The sequence below is a fragment of the Protopterus annectens genome, chromosome 12.part0 (genome assembly GCF_019279795.1).
Source record: "Protopterus annectens isolate FY-2018-M chromosome 12.part0, PAN1.0, whole genome shotgun sequence".
NCBI classification, from domain to species: Eukaryota; Metazoa; Chordata; order Ceratodontiformes; family Protopteridae; genus Protopterus; species Protopterus annectens.
In genome coordinates, this window is record NC_056746.1 from 229817503 (window position 1) to 229833767 (window position 16265).

General features: G+C 38.0%; 1 protein-coding gene across 1 annotated transcript in view; it reads right to left on the reverse strand.

Moving 5' to 3' along the window:
- Positions 1–16265, reverse strand: part of TELO2 (telomere maintenance 2) — a 1490787-nt gene that overhangs the window by 1370431 nt on the left and 104091 nt on the right. Inside the window, exon 4 of the mRNA XM_044089295.1 lies at positions 6042–6110. Within this exon, the coding sequence (XP_043945230.1) occupies positions 6042–6110 (69 nt within the window). The remainder of the gene's footprint in view (positions 1–6041; positions 6111–16265) is intronic.

A 16265-nucleotide genomic window follows, 5' to 3' on the forward strand; every position in this document is an offset into this window, starting at 1 on the left:
CCATGCTTTGTCCTTTCTTGGAACTAGGAAGAGTCTTGAGCAAAATCCTTGTCCCTGCTCCTGTGTAGGTACCTGTTGAATGGCTCTCATGTTCATAAGAGCTGTAATTTGTTTTTGTGCCTCTGCCCATTGATTTGGTGGCAGGTTTGGCATTCCTTTGATCCTTGGTAAGGTATGAAAGTGGAATCTGTATCCTTGAGAGACAATGTTTAGAACCCATTTGTCCTTTGTGATGATGTGCCAGTTGTCTGCAAAAAATGCTAGTTTTCCTCCCAAGGGTGTTGCCAGGAGAGATTTGCTTGGTAGTTTGGGCATAGAGTCATTGCGTCTGCCTTCTGTTAGCTTGGGGCCTCTGTCTTCTCCTCCTTTCTGGGTAGCAGAACCCCATTGGCGAGGTTTGTGAGGGCCCTGTGACTGACCTCTGCCCCTTGGGTGTCTGTATTTGCCCCTCTGTGATCTGTCTGAAGCTGGAAAGAAACAATTTTTTGTTGGCCAATTTCTGCTGAAGCGAGGGGGTTGTACCTGCAAGAAATCCTTGACCGTTTGCATAGATTTAGCCTTATCCTCCATTTTCTTTAAAACCTCTTCTGCTTTGACACCAAATAATACATCCTGTTGTAAAGGTGCATCTAATAATTTTGCTTTAACATGGTCAGGGAGGGTTTGCTCTTTTAACCAAGCATGTCTACGAATGACTGAGCCAGTAACAGCTGCTCTACAGGAAGCTTCCAGTGAATCAAATCCGCATTGTAAAGTATGCTTGCCCACCTGTTCAGCTGCATGCAACAGATCCTGCATTTCCTTGAACTCAGGCTGTTCTGAGTGTGTGCTCACTTTTTGTTTTAACTGAGACATCAGGAATTGTTGATATTTCAACACGTGAAACTGGCAATTTAATGCTCTCATAGCCAGAGTTGCAGAGGTGTATATTTTCTTTCCCCATCTATCTAGGGCTCTGGAATCTCTTTCAGAGGGCACAGGATTTTTAGCCATAGAAGCCTTTGCTCCCTTAGGATCCTGGGATATGGTTTCTGGGTCAGCTACAGGGCTTTTATAAAGGAATTTGTGTGATTCAGGTACTCTGTAGAATCTGTCTGGTTTGGCTGGAGCAGGAGGTAGAGTCTGGATTTAAACTAGACTCCAAGTAGACATCATCCACAATATCTACAACAGGAGGAATAGCAAGAGGTCTGTGCTGGGGTAATAGAAGGAACTCTCGGAGCCTTTTCTTAGAATCTGAGTAATCCTGGCCTTCCCAGTGGAAATGTTCCCTCACGGTATGTAATGTTTCTCCAAAGGAGTAGTCTTCAGGGGGAGATGCTGAGGGAATAGAGTCTTCAGCATCAGAATCCTCATAAGGTGGAAAAGTGTAATCCTGTTCCTCAGAAGAATCTGAGGAGAGAGAAACCTGGTCAAAGGATACATAATCCTAATCTTGTCTTTGTCCTTTATCAGGAGGGGGATGAGACCCCCTGATAAGGGTAATTAAATCTTCAGCCAACTTAAGCATCTGTTTCTTAGGCATGGGGCCTTGACCTGTAGACTGATGAACAGTTTTCTTAGGTTTTAAAGGAGTTTTAAGTTTAGCATAAGATTTAATGGTGAGTGTAGTTGGTCTGAAGACACCTTCTGCAACCAAAGGGGTTTCCTCTACACTGGTGTCAAAATCTGCTCCGGTGTCGGTAGATGGCTGCGTCGGCCTAGTAGACTCCGCGTGGGAGTCGGCAGCTGTCTGGGGTTCCAGCTCTGCGGTTGTCAGGAGCTGCGTAGGCGCCTCACTGAAAACCAGAGAACCAGCGACAGGCCCAGCTGAGGCCTCGTGGTCTGGCTTATTCCTAGGCTGCCTGTCCTTATCCTTGCATTTTTTATGAATTGCGGTTGTCGGCTGCTCCGACGGCATGATATAATTGAATTTCCTACCAAAGTAATGCCGTGCGAAGTCAAAATGGCATTTGATAGTGCGTTTATTAAACCTAGCGCAAAACCGACAACCTGTGACGTCGTGGTCTGGGCCTAGGCAAGGAATACAATAGGAATGGAAGTCCTTATGAGGTATTTGCTTCCCACAAGAAATGCAATTGTTAACTTTTTCTGACATCGGACTGAGGCAAGAAAATGTTCCCCAATGGGGTACTTAGCTTTATTGAAGACTTCAGACTGAAATTCAAATCGAAAATCTCAGGTGTCGGCCGACCGGGACTTGCAAACTGCTTCTACTTCGGGCACCGCGCGGCAAGAAAGACTGAAGAAAATGGCGTCGGATGCCTCTTGTATACCCCTGACGGACTGACGTCAGGGAAGAAGTGACAGCAACCGATGCCGGACCAAGATTTTGGAATTTGGGCCGACTGCGGGACCGCCTGACGGCAGGATAACCCAAGTGTGATGACTGCAGCAGGGTAACACGATGAACATCCAGTGGTAAAATAAACACCCTCTCTAGAGACTTAAACCTATATTACCACATCAACGCCACCAGACGGCATGGCAGATACCTCACCCAACATACCCCCATTTCTGGAATAGGCTGCCATTACCTATCAAGCAGAACACTTCTACAGCAACCGTTAAAACCAGTCTGGATAACTTCCACCAGTACTGAGTGATCTGACCGAGCTTCTTGATGGTCTCTTGGTCATAATCTTAGTAACCTATGAAAAATCCCAGGAGCCTCCTAGACTCCCTGGCAAGGGTTATCTCAAGGCATTCTGGAGGTCCAAAGAGCACAGTCACCTTCTAACAGATATGGAAGGATGGAATGCACTGTGACCATAAAAAAGGATCCTTTGTGGATATATTCATTTAAGGCATGCAAACCTGTACTGGCCTGAGATCCTTTGTCATTTTGGAAACTCAAAATAATCTGGAGAAAAAACTAACACTTTCTAATATAGTGGGATCTCCTTTATGCTCTTTTTTGTAGAAGGTACAATATCTCTTTTTTGCTGCACTCTTTCACAGGGTAGGACATCATGCAGTAGGAGTGGGGATGATGGCAAAAAAGAGGAAGGAAATCATACAGTCTTTAAAGATTATTTTCATAATAATAATCAAACATGCATTTAAGTGGAGGAACAGACTGCCCCCAACTGCCTCCAGAATGGGACAGCTGGGCAAGATCTCAGGGAAAAGATTGCTGTCCATCCCCACAAGAAGGACTATGTGCTGTAGCAGACAAACCATCTCCAGGTCAGTGACCATTCTGGAAGTTAACACAGACTCACTAGTTTGTCTCAGATTTTTGGATGGTGTTGCAACTAAACACAAAACCAAAATTAATATGGTTTCCACTACATTCTAAAAAACATGAATTGTGGAGTTTTAAAATGTAACATCAGCAGATGTGAAGGTTTTCACAGCCGATGTAAAGATGTCAGATCTAAAAGCAATAGTCCCAAGATCGAGATCTCCACCAACAATGATACTTCTCTAAAGGTCAACACTGGCACATGGCTGAATTCTGGCCTTACCAGAACTGGAGCCTGAATGAGGATCACTGAGGACATCTGGAATGTACTAGCAAAAAAGCTCTGCAATAAGGAGTTGTGCTTACCTGTCTTATACCATAACATTTTTGCTGGATTTAATAAATGTCTCAGTCATCTTTTCATAGTTTAATTCAATGGCAAATATGGAATGACTTTGAGATATCTAGAAAGATCCTGTAGACGAAAGCCTAGTAGAAACATGCATTTTTCTAACTTTGGACTCAGAAGAAAAAATATGGTCTGTTTTCATTAATTTTGCAAAATAATTTTCAGCCACAATTTACTGTTGGCTTAAAAACCCAAGAAGTGGAATGAGCAAAAGAAAGTTAAGTTTTTAAGAACTACAATCTGGAGAAAAACATTTAATTGCCATTACCTCTCTGTCACTTCTACAAAGCTCATAATTTTTCTTCTCATCTTTCTTCTTTCTTTTAAGGTTTGTCAAACATGAACTCAGCACTCAAACTAGACAGGGTTAGTCCTGGGATGGAAATTGAGTGAAGGTCCCATCATAGGTAGTTTAGACAGCAACAACTTATTCTTGTTATTCCCAACAGAAGGATTCATAAATATCACACAGATCTTCAAAACATTCCTCTCCTAAGCAAATATATGCACATACACTCCTATCAAATACATGCATGTGCGCACACACACACACACACACACACACACACACACACACACACACACACACACACTCGCGGTTTGTGTTTGGGTGGAATCTTGTACCTATACATGCATTTTTAAAGGCTCTAATATAAATCCCAAAAAGTTAAATAAACGTGTTATAACAGATAAATTCAATACAAAACAACAAAAAAGGGGAAAAAAAACAACACTGCAGAAACAAGGTTGAGCAATGACAAGTTAATTGTTCAGAGTCAGGCAAAAAGATATGCCAAAGCAAAGCTGTAGTAACCAATACCTCAACGAGACATCTATAAGCTCTGATGATCAAAAACAAAGTCCTCTAGAGTTAGAGATAAGGACCACCCAAAAAAATCTTCAGCAGTAGCACTACTTCTAGACAGGAGCATTTTCAGACCTTTAGTACAAACTGCAGCAAACAGTGAGACTACCTCCTTACTACAGTTATTAGCACTCACATGTTGCAGGCAGGCTTTCAGCCTGTTAATCACTTAAGCAGCTACAGTGTTACTTCTGGCTACTGATATAATTACTGACACTGGTAAAAACAGGCACAGCAGGAAACCATAAAAGCCGGCAAAAAATGAATACTGTCACACCAATACGGAATAAAATAAAGAAAAAACCTTTAATGTGAGCGCTTTCGGCAAGCACATTAACTTGCCTTCTTCAGACAAACAGTTATAAAACAGTTTTGGTTCTCCTTATATACTATTCAGCTGAGTAAATTGATGAGTCAGCCTACTTAACAAGCAGGAAAATTTTAAAGTAGCCTCGCCACACAACATAAAATCCATAAGTTGCTATACAAATCTTATTCTCATAAAGGAATATATGTCAAACGCCAATAAATATTATAAACACATAACAATGTTTCAACAAAATTACCAAATTATTAACTAAAAACTATAAACTTAAACAATGTATAAATATATATATACGAGTATAAAAATATGGTAAGTGAAACCATAAATAAAAATTAACATAAACAGTAAATCCAAAAATCTATCTAAATGAACCAGAAATGTATATGCATGTGTAAACCCTTTAATGTCATCATTTAAGGGCCAAATATCTCAACATACATTTGATAGAAAGGCTTTCATTCAAACCCGGAAAGACTTGTGCTCTAGTCTTAATCTGCCATATAAGCTCATCAATTTCCAAAAGGACTTGCCATGGTCCTCCCCTAATATCAATGCTCCTATGTTGTAAAACTGCAAATTTGAAAGCATGATCAGGATAGTCTAAAATGTGTTTGGCCAGTGCATTGTTAGAGTCATTCCTACTTATAGCATAACAATGTTCATAAATACGTTGTTTTAGTTTCCTTTCCGTTTTGCCAATGTAGAATGCATCGCATGAAGTGCACAAAGACACATATATAACACATACATGATGGTACCACTGACTTGCAGGGACCAATCAGCACCTCTTGCACAATGCCTATAGTCTGCACCCGGAGCAGCTTCCCCTTAGTATATGCTATAGTCTTTGGCCTACAGGCAGGCAGACAGAAAAAATTATCTGAAAGCATATCAAATCTCAAAGAAAAGAAAAGAAACTTTAAAAATTTTCCTCAAAAAAATGTCAGTTTGAAAAGAAGCACAACCAAGGGCCATTTCTTCAATATGCAAGAGAGATTTGGTGAGGAAGCTTGTTGGCAAAGGACTGTTGGTAAAATGGGAGTGTCAAGCGGCCTGAGAAAGTTTTAGATATTCAGCTGACGAAAGACTGGCAGGTTTACTCCTACTAGCCACCAGCTATGGACCTCCTCGTCTTGGCTCATTAGACAGTCAAACTGTAGCTATGAAGATGATCCTTGTTTAAGGCCTGTCCATTTTAAACTCATCTTTCCTAAACAAATTGATAGCTGCTGACATGTGCAACTGCAATACTCACCTCCATGTCCTTGAATGCAGATTTTTCCCAGGAGACGAGATATAAATGTGACAGAACAATCTTTTTCGCCTAGTAAAAGAACACAAAGAAAAATCATGTTTTTCAAAGGACTAAGTTGTGCTTGCAAACAAATCACAAATACCATTTTAAACTAAAATGCAAATGAAACATGCAGATCTGCTTCTTACCAATAAATTTTTATCAAGTACTATGCAGAGAAGTAAAAAGGCATGCATAAAGTGACTACTGGGGCAATGAGTTATATTCACAAACAAGTTAAACAGATTATCTCACATGTATAGAACTTCCACAAAAGTGTAAAGTAAAAGTGGTAGTCAATCAGGATGCAACACTTTCCAATTCAATTTTACATCATAATAAAACAAAAGAGAATAAAAATAACAGTTTCTCTACTTAGTAAAAACATTAACTAAAACAGCTGTAATAACACATTACTTAAATCTGAAAGAGCAGTAAAATAATATTAACTATAAGAAGTTGCTATTTTCAAGGGGAATCACGGCCTCTGCCAGTTGGAATTACACACACACACACACATATATATATATATATATATATATTTTTTTTTTTTTTTTTAATTTACATAAATGATGCCTGACACTGAGAATTCTCTACAGTCAGTTAACTACTACAAAATGTTCAAGATATACCATTAAACCTCCCAGAAAGTCAAAGCCACAGAAAGCAAAAAAGATACAATTTCAGAAAGCCCAATCCTGCAGTTCTGAATTATCAAAGAAAGCTAGACTCTTGAGGTCAAGGTATAAGTAATAATGCTTGATGACGATGTAAAACAACAACCAAATGGCTGTTCTACAAATATCTGCAGTGCTGATATTCTTGACTGAAGCACCGGAAGTGCACCCAGACCTGATAAAGTGGCCTGTAACAGAAGCATTTTACATAAGGTGGCTTTCTGCTAGACAGAAAACGCATTGTGATTGGATGTCAATTTGGAAAGGGCCTGCTTAGCAATTGCAAGCACTTTTTTGTCTTGAGCAAGTTACCAAAATAGTAGATGTTGGAGTGTATGAATCACTACTATAGTACAAGTAATTATCAATGGCAAAAACACAGGCAGATATCTGCTGTTCTAGTACGACTTCCAGAGCTTTTGCAGATGTCCCCAGTGAGCTGGACTCCTCCATCGGCCCAGAATGTCACTCTGATGCATAGCACAGCCTCTCACTCTATGGAGGTGCATTTCAGAGAATCTGCCAAACTGTTAATTTTACTATACAGTAAACATCTATAAGGGTGATGCCTCTGACTATGGTTCACTACCAGGATCGGATCTCCTCCTGACAAAAGGGGGACATGTACCATCTTGTTTGTTTACTAATGAACCGTTAAACACAACTTAGCAGAAGGACTAGTCTTAAATTACCTTCTAGGGTGTCTGAACAGGAAGCACTCCCTCTGTAGCGCCAAATGGTTTGCATGGAGTGCCTTGTACTAGTTTGATAGAGCTGAGGCAGGCTCATCATAAACCTGTGGGAACAGACATTTTCAGTACCTGAGACAAGTTCTGCATTTGGATGGGAAGACCTGTACCACGATGGGTAGGGATTACTCAACTCTCCATAGTCCAGTCAGAGGTCTGATTCCATGAGAAGGACCATGAATGCCTAGTGACTCTGAGGTCTGCAGCGACCTCACAGTCCAACTGCAACAACTGCATCCTTGGATGTGCGAAAAAAACCATGAAGACAGTGGCTACAAATAAGCACAGAATATGGAGGAGAATTCGGGCTTGACGTTAGAGTCCATCCTCACCAAGTCAGGTTGTAAGATGGTTCCTTTCAACTTATGGCTTCCCCATGGACTGAACTAAAATACCAAAGCCATGGATACTACCTTTGATAAGTCCATCAGAAGTCATCTGCATAACAGAATATATGGAGGAACAGGCTTACAGCCATTTAAGACCTATATTTTCCAGAAACAAACTGAGAAATTCTGAGTTCCAGTGTACAGAGAGAACAGAAGTTAACTACAGTCTTGGACAAGGGTAGGAGATTGGCATAATGGTTAAGGTGTCTGCCTTACAAACAAAAGGTGCAGGGTTTGATTCTGACATGGGGTAATTGGCTAGGCTTAAAATAGCCCACAAGGGCACTTGGCCTAGTACTAACCTATGAACCTATAAGGGGTTCAACTAATAAGGGAAATGGATTATGGAAAACTGGAAGACAGGATCAAAATTGAGCAAGAGTAATGGAGGTAAACTGGTGCAAATAACAAGCTACTACAATGGATCAGGGACGCAGTACTCTCTGTGGACATGGGACTGTGAAAGAATTAAAAATATAGAAAAAAAGGCCAATGTAGCTGCAAAAGAAGGTAAGGCCAGTGATTAGAGCACAAGACAAGGTAAGCAAAATATGACAGGCAGGAGTGGGAAAGTAGAGGAGGCAAGCAGAAAGACATCAAAGGAGATAAGAGTAAAAGTGGACAATACAGTAGAGTATGAAAAGGAGTTGGTAAAATGAGTCAAGAGGCAGAACAAATGTTTCTATAGGCATACAGCAGAAAGAATGTCTGGAGCAGCACACTTGTCCAAGCAAAGCAAAGACTGGAGGAACAGCACTGAAGCCTGCCAAAAAGCAAAGGTACTGAATGAATGCTTCACTTCAGTCTTTACAAAGGAAAGCAAGAGAAGAGTGCTATGATGGGAGGGAGGGCAAAGTGGGAAAGCAGTGAACTAGAATAGACAGAAGAGGTGGAGAAGGATGAGGATTACACTGGCATGCATTTATATTCCACCTAAAACTGCTATTATGGAACTTTAAAAAATTGGGAGAAATAATCAGCTTTCAGCAGGGAATATTACTTATAGGTGGGGACTGGAATTTGGTTTACAACAATGAAGATGTATCTAGGGGGCCTAGAAAGGAAAATGTAAGAAATTTATGAAAATATTTGGTATGAAAGATGTTAATTCAGCTGTAGGAACTCAGACAGCTTACATACTGTCCAAGGTATCACTCAGCAACTCCAAAAAACGAAGACAAACTTGAAGCTAAGCCAAAGGAACTGTTCACCAGATAACCAATAATTAAACAACCAACTCCAAAGAAGACCAATGCGCTGTAAAACAACAATTTATTTTAAGCAACCAACAGGTCTTGCTTTTCGTCGGCGACTCCTCACCAACTTCTTCAGAAATTTTAGAAACTTTAAAATATCGCGCCACCAATGTGGCTAACATAAATACCCTACACAGATACATGATGTCATCACGTTCACCTTCCCACAAATTCTACACAAAGTAAACTCAATAATTAAACTTTGTCACTATTCGAAATCATTAAAAACCATATGAAAACATTTAAAAAAGCTGAACACTTGAATAATTAAATAAAACCTTATTCACAATCAGCACAAAAAAAATACTAACTCAGTGCAAATACATACTTCCCTCCCTAAATATAAGGAATTCACTACCTTTAAATGTATAAAGTATATCTGTCAGAAATCAATTCGGCAGAACCTTGTTACATAGAAATGGAACAGCCAAGTCAAAAATAATGATGATAATAATAAAGGAGATCAACCACACCTGGATAAAGGTGTAATTGAACTAAACCATAACCATTCCAAAAATAGAATGGTAGCGACGCAGGTATTACCAGTAATCAATTTATTTTCAGTTTAAAACATAGACTTCCTTCAGATTAGCGCTTTCACTCATAGAGCTTCTTCAGATCATGAATGACAGGACTTGTCGAGTATATATTATATACTCTAACATTTAACTAATTAACCTATCACAATCAATTCATAATCAAGTCTTAAAGTAGCCTTACATCTGACTATAAAGGACATATATATACAATTATAGTATGAAATTCCTAAAAGTAAATGTTATACATTGTATAAAGACAATATATATAAAAGTTATATATAATGAATATCTCACTACATATATTTAACTTATAAGTTGTCTTAAAACTTCTTAAAAATATATTAAAATCTATATGTATATACACTTCATTTGAATACTATAATGACATGTACATTCCTATACTGAGTCCCTATGCTTAATTCTAGCAGGTCACATCCTATTTTATATTCCTACGTTTCCTAAGTTTAGGTTTTATTGAGGCTCTCTCATTAAGTCCAGAGCCTCTATCTGCTCTCAGTCTAATTATCCAGTTACTTTCCTGACACACTGTGTGATTCCTAACATCACCTCCACGTATACTAGGTGTGATGACTTATAAAACTTTAAATAGGAATGTATGTGTTTCCCCTCGCTGGATGACATGCTTAGCTAGAGCATTGTGCAAAGACCTCTTTTTCATATGATATATATGTTCACGTATCCTTTCTTTAAAGGTGCGATTTGTTTTTCCTACATAGAAGGAAGAACATACCTGGCAGACTGCTAAGTAAACTAGATGAGTGGTTCTACAATTGGCACTAACATGTGTACTAAACTCATTACATAGATCTGGGTGCATAAAACTTATGCTTGTATCTATATAGCAACAACAGTTACATTGCCCACATGGTTTTGTACCTCCAATGTCCATAGCAGCGAACCTCTGTCTGGGATAACATAACATTCTTTTTAAATTGCATCTATTCTTAAAAAGAATGCATCCTCCATACATTTTCAGAAATATCATTAAAGGTCAAGGGATGAGAGCCTCTAGGTTGAACCCCACTGAAGTGGGGTTCGAGGCAGAGATTGATAATTTGAGAACTATGTTCTTGGAGAGAGGCTACAGTCACCGGGAAATAGCAGATAACTTGAATAAAATCCCTGATTTGAGGTTGAATGTAGCTACCCCATATTTTGGACCTCCTTATATTTATGAAAAGGATGGAATGAGGGGTCAACAATCATGCGTCAAAATTTCTACTTTCTACACTTCAGACCATGCTGACATTAGAGATTTAGTTACCAGGCATTGGTCGATTTTATGTGTAGATAATGACTTCAAGAATATAGTTGGAGAAAAGCCACGCTTTCTTTTTAAGAATAGATACAATTTAAAAAAAATGTTATGTTATCCCAGACAGAGGTTCGCTGCTATGGACATTGGAGGTACAAAACCATGTGGGCAATGTAACTATTGTTGCTATATAGATACAAGCATAAGTTTTATGCACCCAGATCAATGTAATGAGTTTAGTACACATGTTAGTGCCAATTGTAGAACCACTCATCTAGTTTACTTAGCAGTCTGCCAGGTATGTTCTTCCTTCTATGTAGGAAAAACAAATCGCACCTTCAAAGAAAGGATACGTGAACATATATATCATATGAAAAAGAGGTCTTTGCACAATGCTCTAGCTAAGCATGTCATCCAGCGAGGGGAAACACATACATTCCTATTTAAAGTTTTATAAGTCATCACACCTAGTATACGTGGAGGTGATGTTAGGAATCACACAGAGTGTCAGGAAAGTAACTGGATAATTAGACTGAGAGCAGATAGAGGCTCTGGACTTAATGAGAGAGCCTCAATAAAACCTAAACTTAGGAAACGTAGGAATATAAAATAGGATGTGACCTGCTAGAATTAAGCATAGGGATTCAGTATAGGAATGTACATGTCATTATAGTACTCAGATGAAGTGTATATACATATAGATTTTAATATATTTTTAAGAAGTTTTAAGACAACTTATAAGTTAAATATATGTAGTGAGATATTCATTATATATAACTTTTATATATATTGTCTTTATACAATGTATAACATTTACTTTTAAGAATTTCATACTATAATTCTATATATATGCCCTTTATAGTCAGATGTAAGGCTACTTTAAGACTTGATTATGAATTGATTGTGATAGGTTAATTAGTTAAATGTTAGAGTATATAATACATACTCGACAAGTCCTGTCATTCATGATCTGAAGAAGCTCTATGAGTGAAAGCGCTAATCTGAAGGAAGTCTATGTTTTAAACTGAAAATAAATTGATTACTGGTAATACCTGCGCCGCTACCGTTCTTCTATTTTTGGACTGATTCTAACTTTTTATATTCTGGAATTGGGGCGTTTACCTGGTGTCTGGGCAATAGCTCTGGTTTTGTCTACAATATTTAAACCATAACCATAATAACAAAAATAATAATAATTATGAAACATAAAAAATAAAAAATAAAACATAAACATTAACAATAATAAAAATAAACAAATGCAACCTCTAAATAAATTCTACCTTTTCAAAGTTCTCAGTTTCAGTACACTAGCTATAGACAACATGCTATTAGGTAGAATTTATTTAGAGGTTGCATTTGTTTATTTTTATAATTTTTAATGTTTATGTTTTATTTTTTATGTTTCATAATTATTATTGTTTTTGTTATTAAGGTTATGGTCTAGTTCAATTACACCTTTATTCAGGTGTGGTTGATCTCCTTTATTATTATTATCATTAATTTTTATTATTTTTGACTTTTCTGTTCCATTTCTATGTAACAAGGTTCTGCCGAATTGATTTCTGACAGATATACTTTATACATTTAAGGGTAGTGAATTCCTTATATTTAGGGAGGGAAGTATGTATTTGCACTGAGTTAGTATTTTATTTGTGTTGATTGTGAATAAGGTTTTATTTAATTATGCAAGTGTTCAGCTTTTTTAAATGTTTTCATATGTTTTTTAATGATTTCGAATAGTGACAAAGTTTAATTATTGAGTTTACTTTAAGTGTAGATTTCGTGGGAAGGTGAACGGTGTTGACATCATATATCTGTGTAGGGTATTTATGTTAGCCACGTTGGTGGCGCGATATTTTAAAATTTCTGAAGAAGTTGGTGAGGAGTCGCCAACGAAAAGCAAGACTTGTTGGTTGCTTAAAATAAACTGTTGTTCTAAAGCGCATTGGTCTTCTTTGGAGTTGGTTGTTTAATTATCGGTTATCTGGTGAACGGTTCCTTTGGCTTATTTTCAAGTGTGTACTGTCCAAGGTATAATAACTGGGATACACTAGACAGAAATTAAATTTCACAGTAACATATGCATTTTATTGAGAACTTTAACAGACGTCCAATAACCATTTCAGATCATGCACCAATAATTAATAAGATAAAAATGCACGGTAATTAAGTAAAGATGAGGCACTGGTGCTTCTCTACCTACCTGTTAAAAAGAGAGGGATTTTAAGGAATGGGCAGTGGAAATTACTCAAGAGTTATTAGGGAAGATCAAAATTACTCCTAGAAGCTATAGCTAGTGAGTGGGACAAAATGAAAATGGAGTTTAAAAACAGGGTAGAAATAAAACAAAAAGAGATTTAGGTAAAAAATAAGAATTATTTAGAGGGGGTGACAAAGGCTCAAGTATTATAGAGTAAAGGAAATCTCACAGAACAAGAACAGGCTCAATTGTAGAGTCTTAAAGAGAAAATAAGGGCGCACCTGGATAACATGCATGAGTTTAGAAAGATTGCTGTTAAGCAACTGTTATTTGATAACTCCAGAGCACAATAAACTTTTGGCACAACAACTTATGCAACAGAAAGCAGAAAGTGTTGTTACTAAACTTAGGGAGCCAATAACAAGAAAAAATAACCAGAGATCCTGTAGAGGTATGGCAGATATTTTCAAATTTTATGAACATTTGTAAGAATCATAGAAGTGGGAGAATAAAGAAAAAACACAAACAGAAATACTTATGAAAGACTTAAATATGCCAAGGTTAGAGGTGGATGAGGCTCAACAATTAACAGGAGACAGGAGAAAATAAGATAAAAACGGTGATGTGCAACCAATCTGCTGGAAAGTCTCCAAGAAGAGATGGTATTTCAGTGGAAGTTTAGAAGCTAGGAGAGAAGAAAGTAAAGATCTGGAAGGGTTTATTTAACAATATTTTAAAAGGAGGGGAGGCACCAACATCCTGGAAAAAAGCTGTAGTGGCTGTAATACCTAAAGACGGTAAAGACCCATCAGATCCAGCTTCCTATAGGTCCATTTCAATTTTAAATATGATTATAAAATGTTTATTTATTTACTTACTAGCATTTGTTGACTGGGATAGTTCACTGGGCCAAGAAGAGCCCGTTTTCAGTGGAGGCCCGGGGATAAAAACTCCACAAAAAAATTAATTAGAGTTAAATTACAGAAGTAATCTTATTACAAGGTAGAATGTTTAGAATATGTATAGCACAAAGTAAAATCTTATTATAAAGCAGTTCAAAAACAGAAGCATAGCAGTACGGGTTACATTATTTCAAATACTTAACGAGGATATTACAGCAGAGGCTCAAGCTACAAATACATTAAGAGATGAATAGCAAGCAAATTAAAGGAGTAGAAGCATAAGAGAAGTAAAGTGGGGAAAGATGTGAGGAAGCTACTGAATAGGGTAAGGGTGATAGGCTGACAGTGAAAAAGAACTGGAGAGAGTGGACAGGTGACAGAGTGGCTAAAATAGTAATGGAAAAGAAAGGGGGATGTGTAGTGAGTAGTAAGCTGGAACAGGGCAGAGAAGTGGGATGTTACATGAAGTAGAAAGTATGGAATGAAAGGAGGCTACTACAAACTAGGTTATGGAAGTGGGAAGATTAGTACAGTTGCATATCCAATTAGAGTGAAGGTGGTTATGGAGAGTTGTTCTGAAGGTACCAATGCTCTGAGTGGTCCATATGGCCTGAGGAATGCCATTCCAGGTTTTAGCTACTGCCCAGGAGTATAGCAGCTGGTCAGCAGGTGGTTTGAGTTTGGAGGAGGTGCTGATTTTCGGATCATTGAGCTACAACGGCTAATAGAATGGCACAGGTGATGCCAAAATTAATAGATATGGATCAAGGTGGTTTTGTGGAGGACAGGCAAACATTTGACAACATTAACAGAACAATGATGATCCAGAGGGAAGAGAATGTAACAAAATGCCATTGTTGTTGGTTGGTCTTAATGCACAGAAAGCATTCAACAGAGTAAAATGGGATTTTATGAGTACGGCAATAGAAGCATTTGCATTTCCTAATACAATAATAAGGTTAATTAAAGGATATATAAGGGATTGGATGCAAAATTAAAAGTGGCAGGTTCTTGTCTGAACACAGGAACCAGGCAGGGGTGTCCTCTTTCACCCTTGTTACTTGCATTATATTTAGAACTACTGGCAGAAAAATTAAGGAACTCAGAAATTCAAGAATATAATTGGTATACTGTTTAGAAAAGGTGATTTTATTTGAATAAGATATTATAGCAATAACTCACGCCTGGGTGTGGGTAATGCTAAATTTACCCACGGTTGGCGTGGTTTGGTCCCGAGGGCGAAGCCCGAGGGACCAAACAAAGCCAACCGTGGGTAAATTTAGCATTACCCACACCCAGAAGTGGGTTATTGCTATTATACCATGACATTATTTAAGAAAAGAAACTATTACTTTTCTTAAATAATGGCATAGTATAATGCCTGTTTGCTGCCCTTCCACAGATGTCTGGCATCCGCGGCAGTTCTGATGTACCGCGCCTGCGCAGTACATCAGAGCTGTGAGCAAAAGCAGCGGAGAAAGCAAGATCTCCGTTGCTTTTTTAGTGTTCGCTATGTTAAATGAGTTTAACATGGCGAGACAGTTTTAAAATAAGCAACGGAGATGTCCGTTGCTTATTTTAAACTGTCTCGCTATGTTAAACTCATTTAACATAGAAACACTAAAAAACGGAGATCTTGCTTTCTCCGTTTTTAAAACACTGTCTCGCTATGTTAAATGGGTTTAACATAGTGAGACAGCTTTAAAATAAGCAACGGAGATCTCCGTTGCTTATTTTAAAGCTGTCTCGCTATGTTAAACCCATTTAACATAGCGAGACAGTGTTTTAAAAAACCGAGTTATACTAATGGAAAAAAGTCCGGGCGACCAAACCTTTTTCCATAAGTATAACTCGATTTACAACGGGCACGCTGGCCAATCAGCGTGCACGTTTTGGGGGGGTCATGGTATAATATTTTATACCTAATGGATCCAGAAAAGGACATCACAGTGCTCTGGAACCTTTTGAAACAAGTTTTGGGTTTTTCAGGATATGAAATTAATAAAGATAAAACAAAGGCTATAGCTATAAAATATGCCCCTACACATGAGTTGGTTCAACAATACCCATATTTATGGGGACATGATAAAATGAAGTATTTAGAAGTATGGATTAAAAAGGATTTTGTATAGCAACAAAGGATGTGTGGGAAGAGCGTAAACAAAAGATAATACAAAAACTGAGAAACTGGAAGTTC